The sequence below is a fragment of the Strix aluco genome, chromosome 20 (genome assembly GCF_031877795.1).
Source record: "Strix aluco isolate bStrAlu1 chromosome 20, bStrAlu1.hap1, whole genome shotgun sequence".
Taxonomy (NCBI): Eukaryota; Metazoa; Chordata; class Aves; order Strigiformes; family Strigidae; genus Strix; species Strix aluco.
Window position 1 is genome coordinate 14,696,077 of NC_133950.1, and position 16,299 is coordinate 14,712,375.

General features: G+C 46.0%; 1 protein-coding gene across 4 annotated transcripts in view; it reads left to right on the forward strand.

Moving 5' to 3' along the window:
* Positions 1–16,299, forward strand: part of CRB2 (crumbs cell polarity complex component 2) — a 42,472-nt gene that overhangs the window by 21,332 nt on the left and 4,841 nt on the right. For all 4 annotated transcript variants that reach the window (XM_074846162.1, XM_074846163.1, XM_074846160.1 and 1 more), the window contains exons 7-12: positions 6,959–7,906; positions 8,727–9,283; positions 10,153–10,318; positions 11,142–12,009; positions 13,631–13,747; positions 14,191–14,317. In XM_074846162.1, the coding sequence (XP_074702263.1) occupies positions 6,959–7,906; positions 8,727–9,283; positions 10,153–10,318; positions 11,142–12,009; positions 13,631–13,747; positions 14,191–14,317 (2,783 nt within the window). The remainder of the gene's footprint in view (positions 1–6,958; positions 7,907–8,726; positions 9,284–10,152; positions 10,319–11,141; positions 12,010–13,630; positions 13,748–14,190; positions 14,318–16,299) is intronic.

Sequence of the window (16,299 nt, forward strand, 5' to 3'; positions counted from 1 at the left end):
ACTCATTTATCAACCCAGTGAGGAAGTTGCTAATCTCTGTCTAAAGAACATGTGTGAAATTTGGAAACTTCTATCCAAAACTCACTCTCCGCTTTGTGACCTTTTTTTCTACGTATTTAGTGTTCTTTATCTTGACCTCCTCCAAGAAGTTTTACGAATGATTAGGAACAAAATAATTCTCTGAATTTAAACCCTGTGACTGAATCTTGTAACTTGCATGATTGCCAGTAAGAATGGGGAATTAAAACTTCTAGAAAATGAATCATCTGATCCTTTTACTTTCTCTAGAATCCTCCAGTTTCAGAGAACCTTTAAGCAGTTACTCCTCAGTTGTGTGTGGTTTGAAACAGATGTTCAGTGATCCACTATTTTGGCTTCTAAGAGATCTTATTTAAATATTTTATATGTACTATTTAAATATTTACATATATGTACTATTTAGAATTATCAGGACTGTGTATTTCTCCATCCTTGTTCTGTCTCTAAGAGTACCCTAGTCTGTGTATATCCTTAAGCTGATAATGGGAAAAGCAGCAATCACAGTTTCTACTTAGCAATATTTTATGTAATGAATTTGAAAAGATGTAGTGACTAGTAGGGGATCAGAATCTGTGCTGACTTATGCTGCATGGATTTCAGTACAATATATTTTCAATCAGCAACATACAAATAGACTCTGTGTGTGTGTGTATGTAAATATATATGTGTGTGTGTATAAAAAAAAAACCCAGATTTTTTTAAAAGGGATTTAATGTTTTCCAGTCTTCACAGTTGTTATACTTTTTTGTTGCAGTAGGCGGTTGAACAATAACAGAAGGGCATACAGGCTAATATAGATAGTATTTAAAATCTGTGCTAGGATAGGTCTATGTGTGCATATGACCCAGATGTGACTGAGTAGTTTTGACTCCAAACAAACACTCACCATATCCCTCCCACTTAAAATATCTGTAAAATTGGCTGGCATGTTTGGATTGAGTGAAATGAAGAAAGTAAAATAGCTACAAGAGTTGTTGGAATGCTTTCTTTTAATATCTTAAAGTGATATGGCTAATGCAGATTCCAGACTCTGACATGTGGGAGTTCTTGTTTGCTTGGACCTGACATTGAAACTAACAGAGACTCAAAGGTTGGGGAAAAGCTCCCAGATAACATTTCTTCACAGAAATAAGAACCTTCCCTGTGTTCCTTCCAACAGGAAAGTACAATTCTGCCTCCAGGAACTTTACACTATGAAAGTAACCACATTTTTTTCACCCCCCCCCCCCCCGAACCACAGAGAAAAAAATGAGATTGCAGCAGCTAATTTTATAAGGTTGCTAATGAGGAAAGAGAGAGTTTTGATTCTGCAGTCCCGTGTTTGAACCAGTACAGTCAGCATAACACAGGGAATTTCCTTCCATTCAGTTTGACTTCAGAGAAACAGATCATGGCAGTTAAAAGTTGAGACTTTTCTTTGTGAATATTGCAGAGTGGAAATTCTTGTGCTTAAAAATGCACAGAATAGGGCACATGGAGAAAGGACACTACGTGAGGTGCTGGTCCCTCATTAAGTGAGTATTGAATATACAGCAGGGCCCAGGTTGCACTCTGCATTTGGAACTCTGCTTATTTGTGTGGTTTGGATATTACACAGTGGTGGAAATGCAGCTTTTTGGCTTAGCCTATAAAAAGAAAAATCTGTTTTTTGGCCTTATTCATGGAATTTGGCAGATTCACCTGGGAGGCAGCAAGGGCAAGAGATTGTCTCTTGACTTTTTCCTGCCAGAGCTAATGCTGTGGCTACTGCAGGGTATTACTGTAATGCACCGAGCGAGAATACCCTGTGAGCACGCATTCTTCATGTCAGCACTGACAGAGGCCAGCTGGGGAGGTTTAGAGCCGGGCTGGATTAGATCTCACTACAGCGCAGGGCTTGTCTATATTGGCCAGTTTCATCTCCAATCCCTTTTTGTCTGCCTGGCATCAGGGAGCGCTTACACACATTCTGCCGTTTCAGTCCAGCCTTTTTTTGTCATTCCTCCCCCCGCATTCACCCCCATTTTTTTTTTCCCTTTACTGTCACCAATGTCCACAAGGAGTCGGCCATGAAATCTGTGCTGATTGGCGTGATCCTGAAGGGAATTTTTCTGCTAGCAGGTAATGAGATCTATACAGTAATTGCAGTGTGTCCTGAATGTTTGCGTGCCTGCCCAGGGCAGGGAGCTGGTTGTGCGATTAGTGGTAGCTGGAGGCATGAGAAGGAACAAGAATTGACTGGAAAGGAAGAATGTTTTTGTTTTGAAGAGACCTAAAGTTTTGTTTTGGAAACTTTAGGGCAAGGAATTTCCTTGTTGCCGTGAGATGAATGCGCAGCTGTCAGCATGCTCCGTGGGCAGCTCTGCTACAGTTCTGCCTGGCTCTGTGCAGTAATCAAATCCGGGGTGTTCCGAGGCATGGGTCCTTGTGTGTGCTCAGGTGTACCGTCTCAACGCACAGATCTCTCCCTGTTAACTGCTCTGAAACTTTAGGTTTGCTTTTTACTGGCATTTTCACAATTTTTTCTTTTTCCTTTAATGATTTCAAACTCCTTTACTGAGAAGTAGTTTTTGTTTTAACTCGGAGGACAAACCCTTTCTGGCCTATGCACTTCTCCATCTCCTCCCCCACCGTCTCCTTGAGTAGTAGTGCACGGTGGGAGAGAGGTCAAAGCAGTGTGTTGCCATGGAAATGGCAGTAATTGTGCAAATATAATTGTGTCGGGGTCCGTTTGTTGCGGCTAATTCTCTCTCTCCCCCCTCTCTCCCTCCCTTCCTTTCTTCTTTTGATAATAATAATACAAACCCTAATTAGGATGCACCAGAGAAAGGTTGCTAGGAATTCAGCTGTCTTAGGGGAGAGGGCAAGCCAGTGCTGGCCGGGAAACCCCACTGAACTCCCATGTTTCACGATTGGGCCCATGAATAGACGTCGTCCTTCAAGTTTTTTTGGTATATGACAGCTAAATTAGAATATCTCTCTTTATGTGTGCTTATTCTTTTAACGTACTGTGTATCTGTTGAAGTATATGATTCTTACATGGTGTACAATGAATCTTTGCTTATTAATAGTAAATCATTACCTTCACTGGGGAATGGCGAGCTTTATGGATTTTAATAACACTTGCCTCTGAAACAAGACTGTTCTCACTACATTGGTAACACTTCAGAATCTAGTGAATGTTTGTATGTGAAAATACTGCAGACTGCTAAAGCTCAGGGACCTCTGAGTGTGTGTTTGTGACCCAGCCCCTGTGGATTTAGTTTGGGACTGGTAGCTTAAACACTGCTAAATTAACCAGAATGTTTGAAAATACTTGTCTCCAGATAGCAGCCTTTTAAATAACACTTGTCTGATGTTCAGATAACAGGTTCCACTGGTTTGTGTTTGTTAGTCTTTAATTAGATAAGAAACTCATTAAACATTTTAAAGTCTCCTAATGATGTAATGAATCAGATTGGCAACGTTGCTTTTACTATTGATCAAATAATAGTAGACATTGAGCTAAGAAGTTTAGAGGGAACAGAGAAGACTACATAAGAGTAACTTGTTTTTCTCAAATGGTCATCCCCCTTTTTTTTTTTTTAATGTACCTGAAAAGGAATGCCTAACCTTCTGTTAGAGAAACAGATTAGTTTTGAACTTCTTAATATCCACTTTCCAGTGGGTTTGCTAAGACACAACTGTCTTGCTAAGACAACATGTCTTGGAGAAGATTGGAATAATGGATGTCCGGGAAATGATCTGTACTTCTGGATACTGTAACAGCCTATGGCAAAAATCTTATTTTTGCTGAAATAGGGAAACGGTCCTTTATTTTGCTGTCATCCCCTTCTTCATTTACACTCTGTCATCTGCAGCCAAAACCCGAAATTACAGACCCCTCTGCTGCACTGAAATTAGCATCTAGGAAGCAATATGCAATAGAAATCTCCCCCTTCTGCCTTGTTTTGGTGTAACTGAAGAATTTGACAAACTGGAGATGTTCAAACACAGCTGACAAAAATCACTGGTGATAATGGAGGAGGAGAGAGGGCAAGACAGCTGGCTGCTGAAAGGTATGGTCACTGCAAGGCATACAAGGAGTTAGTGATGTAGCACCAGGTAACTGTTCAGCATGGGGTGACATGGGCTTCCAGGAAAAAATTGTCATTACCCAGATTTTTAGAACTCTTGCAGAGTCTCCTCTGTTACCAGTTTGTTTTCAAAACTGCTCCAAATTCAAACCTAGCACTACACTGGCTTCTAGGAGGGCAAGAATACATAAGGTAGTGTTTTAGAGGCCCTTCCCTTCTCTGCTTTAGTCCTGTGAAGGCTGGCTGTATGCTGCCAGAAACAACGGCAGTGATGAAGATAACACTTGTGGTTTCTGAAGATGGTGCTTGTGGTTTTGGTTCCTCTAGGAAGAGCTGCTTTCCTCTCTTTCTGCTGCTGAACATTTCCTTTGCCTGTCTGTAAGCTGTGAGGTTAGACAGCAGTGTGCAAAGACCTGAAGTGTCAGCTTACTCTTTTCTCCCATTTCAAACAAATGATCTTAAGAAATCAAACCAGCTGCCTCCCATGGGAAAGCTTGGTGTTTAATTAGCCACCAGCCTGGGGTTGTGCACTCACCGTAGGGACTAATTTGCCACCTGGTGTGAAGCCCTTGCTCCACGGGTGTCAGCTGGGAGGCTGGGAATCGGCCTCGCTGGTGTCCTGCTGCTGCTGCTGGATGGAGAGAGCCTGTGGCTGGGCTAGAAATGCCAGAGGGAAAAGGGAGCTCCCCACCCTAGGAATGCCAGAGGGAAAAAGGGGCTCCCCACCCTGCCTCCTGGCCTTCTCTGAGATGCAGAAATTCACGGCATCTCTCCTTTTGTTAGCCAAACCAATGCTATCTTCTCCTTGCTGCCCCAGTAAATATCAACAGCTCGCATCTGAAGTGAGCAGCATCTCAAGAATTTGGGACTATACCAAACCTGTCTTTCTGATGCCATTCAACAGCCTCTCCCCTTAAATCTGACTGCAGACTTGCCTCTTACAGTTCTGAGAGCCTGCCAAGCCACTGATAACTCAGAAAACCCACTCCACATAGTTCTACCACTCTACTGATTTTTCTTAATTCCAACTGAAGTCTTCCTGCTGTCTCCCAGACCCAGAGGCCCAGAGATGTCCATTATACTCTATTCATTCCAACATGTTTCCTTCAAGTGTGGCCATAGCTTTGTGATGAAATATTAATTCTATCCTTACTGCTTCCTTTACAATTGTAGTCACACCCCAGGTTCTGTGTGCTGAGCAAGTCCAGCTGGAGAAAAAAGGCTGTGCTGAGGTAGTATTAGTAACTCTGAATCTGTCTGTCAGCTGAGCTCTTCTTCAAGGCAGGCTTTATTGGCCAAAGTCAGTGCTTATCCACAGGCACTACACAGAGCAATTCTCTTCTAGTTTATGTCAGTAGACCGCTATGTTCTAGAGGAATCTGAGGTAATTTTGCCTACAGAACAGCTCTAGTATAGCTGGAAAGTGCAGAGTTACTAGAGCCTTCAATTTCTCTTTCTGTGCTTCTCAGAGCTCCATACGTGTCACGTCCCTACGCTGACACAAACCGGCATTTTGGAGCTGGCAGCTGGTGTTGGGTCTGTGCCGATCTGCAGAGCACTGGTGACAGCAGCTAAACGCTGCCTCTGAAAGAGTAAAGCAGCTTGGCTGGGCAGCAGGGTACTACTAGATGCTTGTGCAAGGCTGCCTGTGAGGCATTGCTGGGCCATGACGGGAACAAACGTATATATTCAAGAAGCCTCTGTCTTTCCTAAATTTTGGTGATGTTTTTGTTTTAATCACACATCAAGTCCAGCTCCAGTGCTCCTAATGCCCCATCTCCCCTCATCTCTTTCCCTCGGGCAACTCTCTAATCTCTTTGACATGCACATTCTGTCTAGTGGCTTTTCTTTACAAATGTCTTTTGTGTTTTGATTCCCCTCCTTTGTGTGTGAATTCCTTCTTTTTCTTTCTGCTGTCCTCGTTGTGCTTGCTAGCTAGATTCGGCATGTAATGCTATTAGATTGGGATAATCCATGCTTGGTTTATCTGTGTGACTGTCTCTGAAGATTAGTGAAAACCAACATTATGGGCTAGATAAAGTGAACTGGTTCAGAAGGGCTCTTCTGTCAGTCTGGAGATGCTCAAGAAAATGACAGCAGATTTTCATTAACCAGATTTGAGTGTAATGTCTTGTAATTTACTTGAGCTCTGTTGGGACACATGTGCCTGGAGGAGACAGACAAACTGCAATGCAGTACTTTTTACCCACTTCACTTCTGCAGGACTGGACAGAACTGAAATCAGCTTAGTACAAGTATGGCAGAGTGCCTGTGGAGCGTGTTTTGTTTGTTGTTTGGTAATGAATTGAGTTTTGTGAGTGTTTTACAATTGGAGGGTCATCTGGGAATTTGAATTTTCTTAACTGAGGCTTTCCAATAACTTCCCATTTTAATGCTGTCTGCAATAGTAGTGCCTAGAACGTGTTCTGGTTAGATCTATAGGCTTAATTTGAGTTTCAGTGTACCAAATCTATTATGAAATAAGCACAAAATCCTTGTCTGTGCTGTTTTGTTCCTTTAATATCCTCCGCATGGTGATTACCTGTGGTGTCTGGGGGAGGACGGTAGTCTGTCGGGTGAGGCAGGCTGACTGGCCGAAGCTCTATAAATAGCACCTTCTTTGCAGCATCTGGGAGGACAGCACAGAAGGATGGTTTTGTCACTATTGTGTCAGTGGCTGAGCCGCTCTGTAGTTGAGCATGGGGCTGCTTGCTGGCAGCTCCTGGTCTTTTGGTGGTTTCCTGAAGAGAACGGCTTAGGGAGCGGCAGTGCTGGGGAGGGCGGTCTGCGCCTGGCCGGCCTGCTCTGGGGGAGGGAGTCACAGTCCCCCGCAGCGAGATCCCATTTCTAAATCTCTTTCGCAGGTGTGGAATGTGCTATTAACATCAATGAGTGTGAGGAGGGTCCCTGCAAGAATGGAGCTGTCTGTGAGGATGGCATTGCTGACTATACCTGCCACTGTGCCCCTAGCCAGGATGGCACTATATGGGGAGGGAAGAACTGCTCTGTCAAGCTCACTGGGTGCCAGACACACGACTGCCAAAATGAGGCCTTGTGCATCCCAACCTACCAAGCTGAGAGCCACGGCCATCTGTGCCAGTGCCAGCCTGGTTTCTATGATGCCACATGCTCAACACCAACAACGTTTTCCTTTGCTTCCAGAGGGTATCTCCTCATTGAGCTGCCCATGAACAATCAGAGCAGGAGGGATGTAGCAGGAGATCAGCTTGCCAGCGTGTCCCTCCGGTTCCGAACCACCTTGCCCAGCGCTATCCTTTTTTACCGAGGCCATGAAGCTGAATACTTGTTCCTGGAGCTCTTTGATGGCGTTCTGCATGCAGGACTGAAGAGGGAGGATGTTGGGTACACGCTGCTCCTGGAGGGGCTGAGAGTTGATGATGGCCAGTGGCATAAAGTTGAAGTTGCTCTGCACAGCTCTGTGCAGCTGAAGCTTTGGCATGACTCTTGTGACGCCGGTGTCTGCCTACGCAGCTCTCCTGTCCCGCACAGTGCTGCTTTGGTCCCGCATGCCTTCCTGAACATGTATGTTGGGGGTGCTGAGCATCCAATGGCCAACAACACACAGAGCCAGCAAGGCTTTGTTGGCTGCCTGGAGGACTTTCAGGTAGATGCCGAAGCTCTGCTGCCGGTGGCTCTGCCTGGGGGCGAGTCCTCCCCGGTGCAGCGGGGCTGTGACCGCACGGAGTGGTGCCTCTCCCAGCCCTGCTTTCATGAAGGCCTGTGTGTGGACCTTTGGACAACCTTCAGGTGCGACTGTTCTAGGCCTTATGGGGGCCCGGCTTGCTCATACGGTAAGTGCCACGTGATTTACATCTGCCAGCTCCTCTGTCAATCAGAGATACCAGATAAGCATTGATGCTGGCTCTGCAAACAGTATTTTCTACTTGACCAGTGAGAAAAGTAAAGCAAAACCCTCTATAAATAAAATTCTCACTGGTCCCTTCCCTGTCACTTGCTCCTGTCAGTTTTGTGGTGCAGATGTTAGTCCTTGTTGAGCCAGAGGCTCTGACTTCATCTTTTTATTCAGATCTCTGTGAATGCAGGAGAGCAGGGAAGTTGTTTTAGTGTGAAAAGTTGATCTTGAGCTTCTGAGCTGAGGATGAATAGGAATGTATTACTTTATAGATAAACCACAAAGAGCTGAAGGGAGCTCTTTGACAATTTTGAGTTAAAATCATACCTATTTGCATTTTTTTTGTTCCTGCAAGGCTTATATTAATATTGTTCCAGTTTTTTGTTTCACTCCTGAGCCCTAAACATGGCAAGTACAAAGTTGCTCTGCTGTTACCAAATTTATGGATTTTAAAAGCACCTTTGTAGCTTAAAAGTCCTTGAGTGAATCTGCTAGGTGGCAAGGACTCTGCTAGAGCTGTATTTCCCTCTTCTGCTACTTGGGTGCTTGAATTCATGCCCTCCAGAGAAAGCAAGGGCACATTCACTTCTCAATTTCACAGACCTGTGTGGGGAGAGAGCATAATTACCCTGATGCATGTTGAAAATGTTGGGAAGAAAGATCTTGCCCCATCTATGAGGAGCTGCAGCTTAGAATATCCCCGTGCCAGCTGCATTCCCCTTGTCGCTGAGGTGATGTGTGTTTCTTTTCTTTTCCAGAACGCCCAGCAGCAACATTCGGCCTAGAGAATTCCACCAGCTTTGCCTCTCTCGTCCTTTCTGAGAGCCTTGATGCAAACTTCAGCATCTCCTTTTTCATGCGTAGTCGGAAACCTAATGGTTTGCTATTGCAAATCCGCAATGAAACCGACCCCTGCCTCACCATCTACTTGAAGAATGGCAAGCTGAAGATAGAGACGGTATCTACAGCTACTGTGACGTTCCCAGAAAATTTAGTTGATGGGAGAAGACATTTGGTAGCTCTGTCTTTCCAAGGAGGAATTGTTGGTGCTCACCAATCAGACACATATGTGGAGCTAGGACAGCTCGTGGTAGGGCCTCTTCTAGCTGGTTATGAAGTGTATATTGGTGGACATCCTAACCCAGACAGTGCTGCTATGTGGGGAGGCTATTTTAAAGGCTGTTTGCAAGACATCCAGCTGAACAGCCACCAAATACAGCTTGTTCAGGTTGAGAACTACAGTCTGCCACAGGAACTCAATGGGACTCAAAATGGAAATCTGGTGAATGGTTGCATCTCTGATAACACCTGCAAGGTATGATGTCTCTCATTTGTCTTTACATGTGTGTGGTTGGTTGTTATAGTTCTGTGATTAAAGAACCGTTTGACTGTTGCTGATATCGGGAGGATGAAGAGTTTTTGAAGTATTGAAGGACACATGGTCCCAGACGCTCCTGCATCACTCAATACACTACATACAATTTAAGCACCAAGTTTTCTCTAGCTCCCCTCTAGTTTGTGTAGTTTGTACAACTTGGGCAGTCCTGTGCTGCCCACCTCCGTTTTGGTGAGCCCACGCTTGCATTCCAGGCTCTACCCTCTAACCAGTAACCCTCCCAGCTCCTTCCTTCCTCCTGTTTCAGTTGCTCAACCACCTCCTCCCCCACGAATTGGTCACTTCAGCAACAACAGTTCACGGAACTGTCTCCATGGTGCCCTTAGATCAGAAGCTGCCTCTCCTTTATGCCACAGGTGAAGATGGGGAGGCCATACTCCCAAATTCTGCCCTTTTTGCTCATGGTGCTATGGTGCTATAAAATATTGTCACACCTCTGGTATTAGGTGTGTCCTGCAGCTTTGTGAGGTTTTCGGAGCATTGCAGATTGTTTCATCTGTTTCTCACCTTTGCTTTTGTGCTTTGTTCTTTTCCAAATTGATGGAGCTCTGCCTGGGGAGTTTCTGTTGATCAGTAGTGCACCCAGGGAGAGGTAGGGTCTCAGGAATTTCTTGTACAGAGACCCTTGTGCTTCCTTCCCTGCTGTTCAGTCACTGTTTTAATTACCCTTCTTTCTTGATTCAAGCGCTGCTCGTACTCATCTTTGTTGTCACATTTCCTGCTACCAAATTCTCTTAGATTCAAAGATGAATTATGCTGCTCCTAAATTCCGCTATTTTGTTTTTCAGTCTGAACCATGTCAGAATGGTGGCAGATGCATTGTCACTTGGAATGATTTCCATTGCAGCTGTCCAGCAAATTTTACTGGGAAATTTTGTGAGGAGAGAGTCTGGTGTGAAAGTGACCCATGTCCTGAAGCTACCACTTGTATAGATGTTTTCGCAGGATATGTGTGTAAGTACTGTTCTCCTGCTTACGTGTTGGTAAAATCCCAAACATTCACTGTCTAGAGCAGTATTCTTAGTTTGTACTGTTGCAATAAATATAAACCCGTCCTGCAAAAAGGAAGCAGCATGATGCCCAGGTGCACACTCTTGCAGGCAGCATGCGCTTGATGGATTTACCACCAGGTTGTGATAGTGTGAAGATGGCACTCCAGGGTGTTTTCTTCTGTTACTCTGACTTGATCAGGGAAGAACCTGTCCACTTCAGTGGAGTGATTGCAGTGCAAGGACCAGCCTGCTCTCCGTAATGTTCAGCCATTTCTAGAGTCTCAGGTTACTTCACCAAGTAGGACCCAATTAAGTATTGCAAATATGTCTCAGTTTTCTCTGAAGACAGAACCATGGAGAATGAAGAAAACTAGCTAGCTAGAGATGCCCTGATGCGGAGGGAGTGTTGTCTGTGGCTAGAAAGTGTCAGGATGCTGGGGTGTTCCCAGCTCTGCCACTGGCTGCCTCAGCAGCTTTGGATGTATTACATTCCTGACTTGCATGCTAGTTTTTCTAGCAGTAGAAGGGGAATAGTTGTATTTTTGTGCAGTGCTGTGAGACTGATGACTAAAAATAGCCACATAAGAACTGGACATTCTTATGAGAGATGCAGTTGCGAACAGGAAGAGCTTTAAAGATGCCAGCAGCTAGGCCTGTAATCCTACTCACGCTAAGCTTACATGATTCTTAAGGGAGAAAACCTGCCAGGAGTTTGCCATTGCTCTGTCTCAAACATGACACCAACTGTCTTTCAAATCCCTTATGCTCTGCCCCTTCATTTATAGGTCTGGCTAATGCAACATTTAATAGTTACGCTGCCATTGAGTTCACCACCAATACATCGGTGACTCGAACTCTGAGCAGCCTCCACGTGGATTTCAGGACCAGGGATGAAGATGCTGTTTTGCTTCGGGCTGTGGAAGAGGTGGATTCCCTCCAGATAGCCATTAGGAACTCCTCCCTGCTTGTTGACATCAGGAGCGGGAACAGCATCGAAGGTGTCAGCTTCCTGAGTCAGCAACCGGTCACGGACGGCGCCTGGCACAGCGTCGCGGTGTCCATGGAGGAGCCGGCTGCGCTGGCTTCCAGGTGGCTGCTTCGCTTGGACGGGGCTGGTAATGTGACTCTGCAGGGAAACGCCGGGAACTTGGACTTCCTGAAGAACAACGCGCTGATCGTTCTAGCGGAAAACTTCACTGGCTGCCTCGGACGAGTGCAGATAGGGGGGATCTACCTGCCGTTCGCTGCCCCCCTCTCGTACCCCCAGCCAGAGCAGTTCCAGCAGGCCGGCAGAAGGACCGTCCAGCTGGGCTGCGCCGGGGCCGACGTCTGCGCTTCCAGCCCTTGCCTCAATGCCGGCACCTGCCAGGACTTGTTCAACTCCTTCCGCTGCGCCTGCGGCGCCGGCTGGGGGGGGCCGCTCTGCCAGTCCAACATTGACGACTGCCAGTCGGGCCCGTGCGTTCACGGGGACTGTGTCGACGCAGTAGCTGATTTTCAGTGTGAATGCTTCCGGGGATTCATCGGGAAGACGTGTGACATCAACGTCGATGACTGTGTGCGGCACCAGTGCCTCAATGGAGCCACCTGCATCGATGGGGTTTATGGCTACTCCTGCAAGTGCCCCCCTCAGTATTCAGGACCTCACTGCGAGTAAGTGCCTCGGTTGGTTTGAGGCAGGGGTCAGAGGACTCCCCAGATAAATTGGGCTTTTACTTTGGGACACTTTGGGAAATCTTTTCTTTGCAAGTGTCTGGTAGGTACAGCACCGAAATTCTGCTGTTGGAAGGTGCTGTCCAGGTCCAGATCCTCACTGAAAGGTGCTCAGTCTCGTACAGGATGAAGATCCTTCTTTTTTTACGTGGGTTATCCCTGTGCTACATTTCAGAGCTGTTTAAAGTGCAAGTACTATAGTGTGTTGTCACTTCCCTCTTGCAGAAATCCCATCTTCAGGACTTGTCTCCTATCTGGGCATATTCCTGTATTGATTTAAAACAAAAAGAACAAACAAAAAAAACCCCACTGGCCTGTTTATGAAATGAAAGGAGCCTCCCAGCCCCCGGAGGATGGAGCAGCCCGTGTTCTAAAGTTTCAGGTGCACGGAATATCCTGGAGTGATAGGAACGGCCCTACTGTAGACGTGTTTCTGCAGAAGAGGGACAATGTAATTTCTGCTGAGAATGCTGGTCTTGATAAACCGTTGATGGTGGGTTTATAGAGATTACCTGTAGCAGGAGTCCCTAACTGAGGTTATTTTTGCTACTAGTGGTACATGGCCACCTTTCATGGGATACTCGGCCTGCCTGTGAGCAGAAAGCTGACAGTGCTAATGAGGGTGCCCGTTGTTACTACTGCTGCAAAACCAAGCCTTACCCAGACAAATATTTTCCTATAATATTACATAAAAATACATATGCACTCCTAGACTGATTAGCAGCATTCCTTCAACCAAGGGCTTGGTTGTATTTTGTGGCACCGGTCCTAAGACTAAGGACATTGTTTCTGTGTATTGGTTTAAAGAAAATTCTGTTTGAGTATCCTGCTCCTTATCAAATGTGTATTGGGAGAAAAAAGCTTCTTTACCCATCACTGTACTGCCTGTACTGCTTAGCAGTGCACATTTCCTGTTCCCTCCATGGAGCTCACGTAGAAGTTCTTGGGAAATCGGTATAGAGTCAGGAGGAGGGCTGGGATTTTTTGATAAGGTCTATATTTATAGCATTTGTATTAGTTTGGAAAAAATCCAGCGTACTTTTAGTCACAAAGGTACGTCTTGTATCAGTAAAGGAAGTAGGAATCAACACGTTACTTAGACTTCCATCTGCTTGTGCCTGTTCAAATTGAACATTGAGATAAATACCTGGCTGAGCTTCAGGTATCTAATCTTCCCAGGTCGGATCTCCTGTTGTTCTTGCTTCACTCTGGTGCAGGCAGTTACCCAGTGCTTGCATCACCCCTTTTGGGGCCCGGCCGTACTGCGGTTTGGTGTTCCAACACTATCCTGTCTCTGTAATTTCATCGGCACGAACAGAGGAGTGTGTGAGAAAAGTCCAGTACCGATACAACTCCTGCGTGTTCTCTGGGTGTGCCCAAAGTAACACTGTGATATTGTGGGTGATTTCTGAGACTATTTCCTTCCCCACTTGTGTCAAACTCCTTCCTAGAACTACCCCTGACTGAAATGCCCCTTGGCAGCCCAGTCCCCACGGAGCCCCAGGATGCTTTTACCCCCTGGCAGTGGGCTGGCTTTACAGGCTGCCTCTTGCTTTCCCAGGTGGCCATTCCCACCGGAGCAGTGTGGGGAGAACTTCACCTGCCTGAACGGCGGCGAGTGCGTCAGTGAGAGCTGGGGAGCCAACTGCTCTTGCAGGCCAGGTTTCACAGGAAGGAAGTAAGTGCTGTTCTTGGGTGTCTGCAAAGGAGCTGGGCGGGTTCAAATGCTTCACCCTCATACATCCTTTTGCCATTCAAACAACTGCTCCAAAAGCGTAAACTAGCTGTAACTTTTAGAAGAGGCAGGCTTGATACGATCCTGCTGACAATACTGATTTTTGCAGCATGAACTGCTTCCACGTAGTTCTTGTGCCTCATGAGAATTCATTAACTGTGCTAAAGACCTACACTGACTTCTGTCATACAGAAATGACAAAAGGAGGATTGGTATGAATGGGTAAAAAGTTCATGTTGTTGGACCCTGGAGAAAGCACCTGAAAAAGGTACAACAGGCACTTTTCAAATAAGTGAGGCTTCTGTAGTCTGTATGATCTTGCGTTATATGGCACAAGAACACGTGTGAGAAGTTTCATTTAATTGTAATACACTTTTCCTTTCCAGTTGTCAAATTAATATAAACGAGTGTGATCCAAACCCTTGCCAGAACGGAGGTACGTGTCAAGACTCTGAGAACAAATACGAGTGTTTGTGCAGCGCCAGCTACACCGGAGAGCGCTGCGACATTAACGTAAGCACTGTCTGTTCTCCCAGGACGCGCGGGGTGGGGAGCAGCAGCAGGAGGTTTAGCAGAGCCCGGGGGGAGTTAGTGAGTCCCCTGCGTGGGTCTGTCTCCCAGCCAGGGAGTCACCTGGTACCTCAGAAACCTGAAGTGGGAAATTATATTTTCCTTTCAGTGCTATTGCACGTTAGTCTCCAGTGTATATAAGCAGCTGCAGCAAATACTTTTCAGTATCTGCATGGGCTGCCATGTGGTTTTCAGGGCTGTCTGCAGCTTTCCTTGGATTTTACAACTCCTTGGACAGTAAGTAAGCAAACTCCTGCAGTTGGACCTGTAGAAAGGAGGTATTAATTATATCCCCCCCAGGTTTCCTGGAGAATGGGATTTCAGCTGGTGTTTTATCTCGGATGAGAGTTACAAAGCACCTTCCCCCTCCAAAGATCATCTGGGTAGATAGAAATGGATGTTTGGAGAAGGGAAGTCAGATGAAGTCAGACTAAAAGCCATTCCAGTGAAACAGCAGCAGCCTTTGTCTGCTGCCGAGCCGGGGGGCTGCTGGATGGGCACTCACGGCGGCCGATGTTCCTTTTCCGCACAAACAAAGCGTCGCTCTCTGAGGCTGAGCTCCTTCCTGCATGGAAGTTGTTAAATCCTACACTTGCTTCTTCTCTGTAAAGCCACTGCATGGGCAGGGAGCTTGTCTGGTAACCTGGGAATGTACTAACCCCCACTGCATGGAGCAGGCTGCGTGCCGAGGGGGGGCCGCTGCTGTTGCTGTTACTAAGGGTTCGGTAGTGCATGTGCTGCCAGTGGCTCCCGACATTCCCCATTTGCATGCAGAGACTCCTTCAGGCATCTCCGTCTCCTCTGTCCCAGGGCAATTCTTGTCGATTCCTTCTATTCCTTTTCATCATCCCTGTGACTTTTTCTAGAACTGTCTTTTCCCTCTTACAGGGCCGGGGACGGTGGTGGGGCAGGGAGGAGGACAGGGTGCAGCTGCCGGCTGTTCGCTGTCAAGCGCAGCTGGAGGAGCCAGGAGCTGTTACAACAGTCGCAGCCAAGGAGCAGGCAGCAGGCAGGAGGGTGGACTGCTGGGAACTCCGGTAGTGTCGGTACCGTCTGACTAATCGCATGCTCTGAACTAACCCCCAGCACGTGGCTTGAGCTTTGGCAGGCTCAGAGAATCAACTTCAGGCACTTGAAAATGGCAGAAGGACGCCCAGGTACTCCTGGCATGTTGCTTCTGCACTATGTTGCTGGGTGATACTGGCATCCAAAAGCTGTAAATAAGCTTGAATTCTTTCATCTTTATCTGTAAGGTGGCAGATACTATTTTTAACAATATTTCTTATTTTTAGGCTTACTGTCATTTTAAAGCTTTCTTTAATGACAGAAATTCCACACTTTTTAGAACTCTTTGTTGCTGTGTTCCATACCATCCTTAATTCCACCAGAATCTAAAGACACTCATTCAGCCACGTTTCTCTCCTCGGTACTCGGGCCTTACATCGTCTCCATCTCCCATCCACGTACTGACCTTTTTAACATCCTTCCCTTCCTGCTGCAAGTTGTCTTCAAGTCTGTTCCACAGCATTTTGATGTCGTGGACATTAAAGTTTGAGCCTTTGCAATTTAAAACTTTTGAGATACAATTCAGTAGATCTAGTACTCACCATTCACTATTGAAATTATTTAAAGTCTTTTGCCCTACGATTTCACAAAGTTCCTGCAAGGTGTGTCAGATCTTTCTATCCTGGCCTTTCCTCTGGCTTTGAGATTTGTTAAGTGTTTAAGCCTGAAACTTATTACGCCTCCCTGTCCCAGGATCTTCAAGGAGGTGCTGAATCACAACTCTGCATATAATCTTGTTGCACTGAGCAGTTTAATAGCTAAAAAACTCCCTACCTTGCCATCAGAGGCATCACAACTTTCTTTTTAGTATCGTTCCCTGGCTTGGGGAAATTTTCTGGGGTTACTGAAAATTCACATTA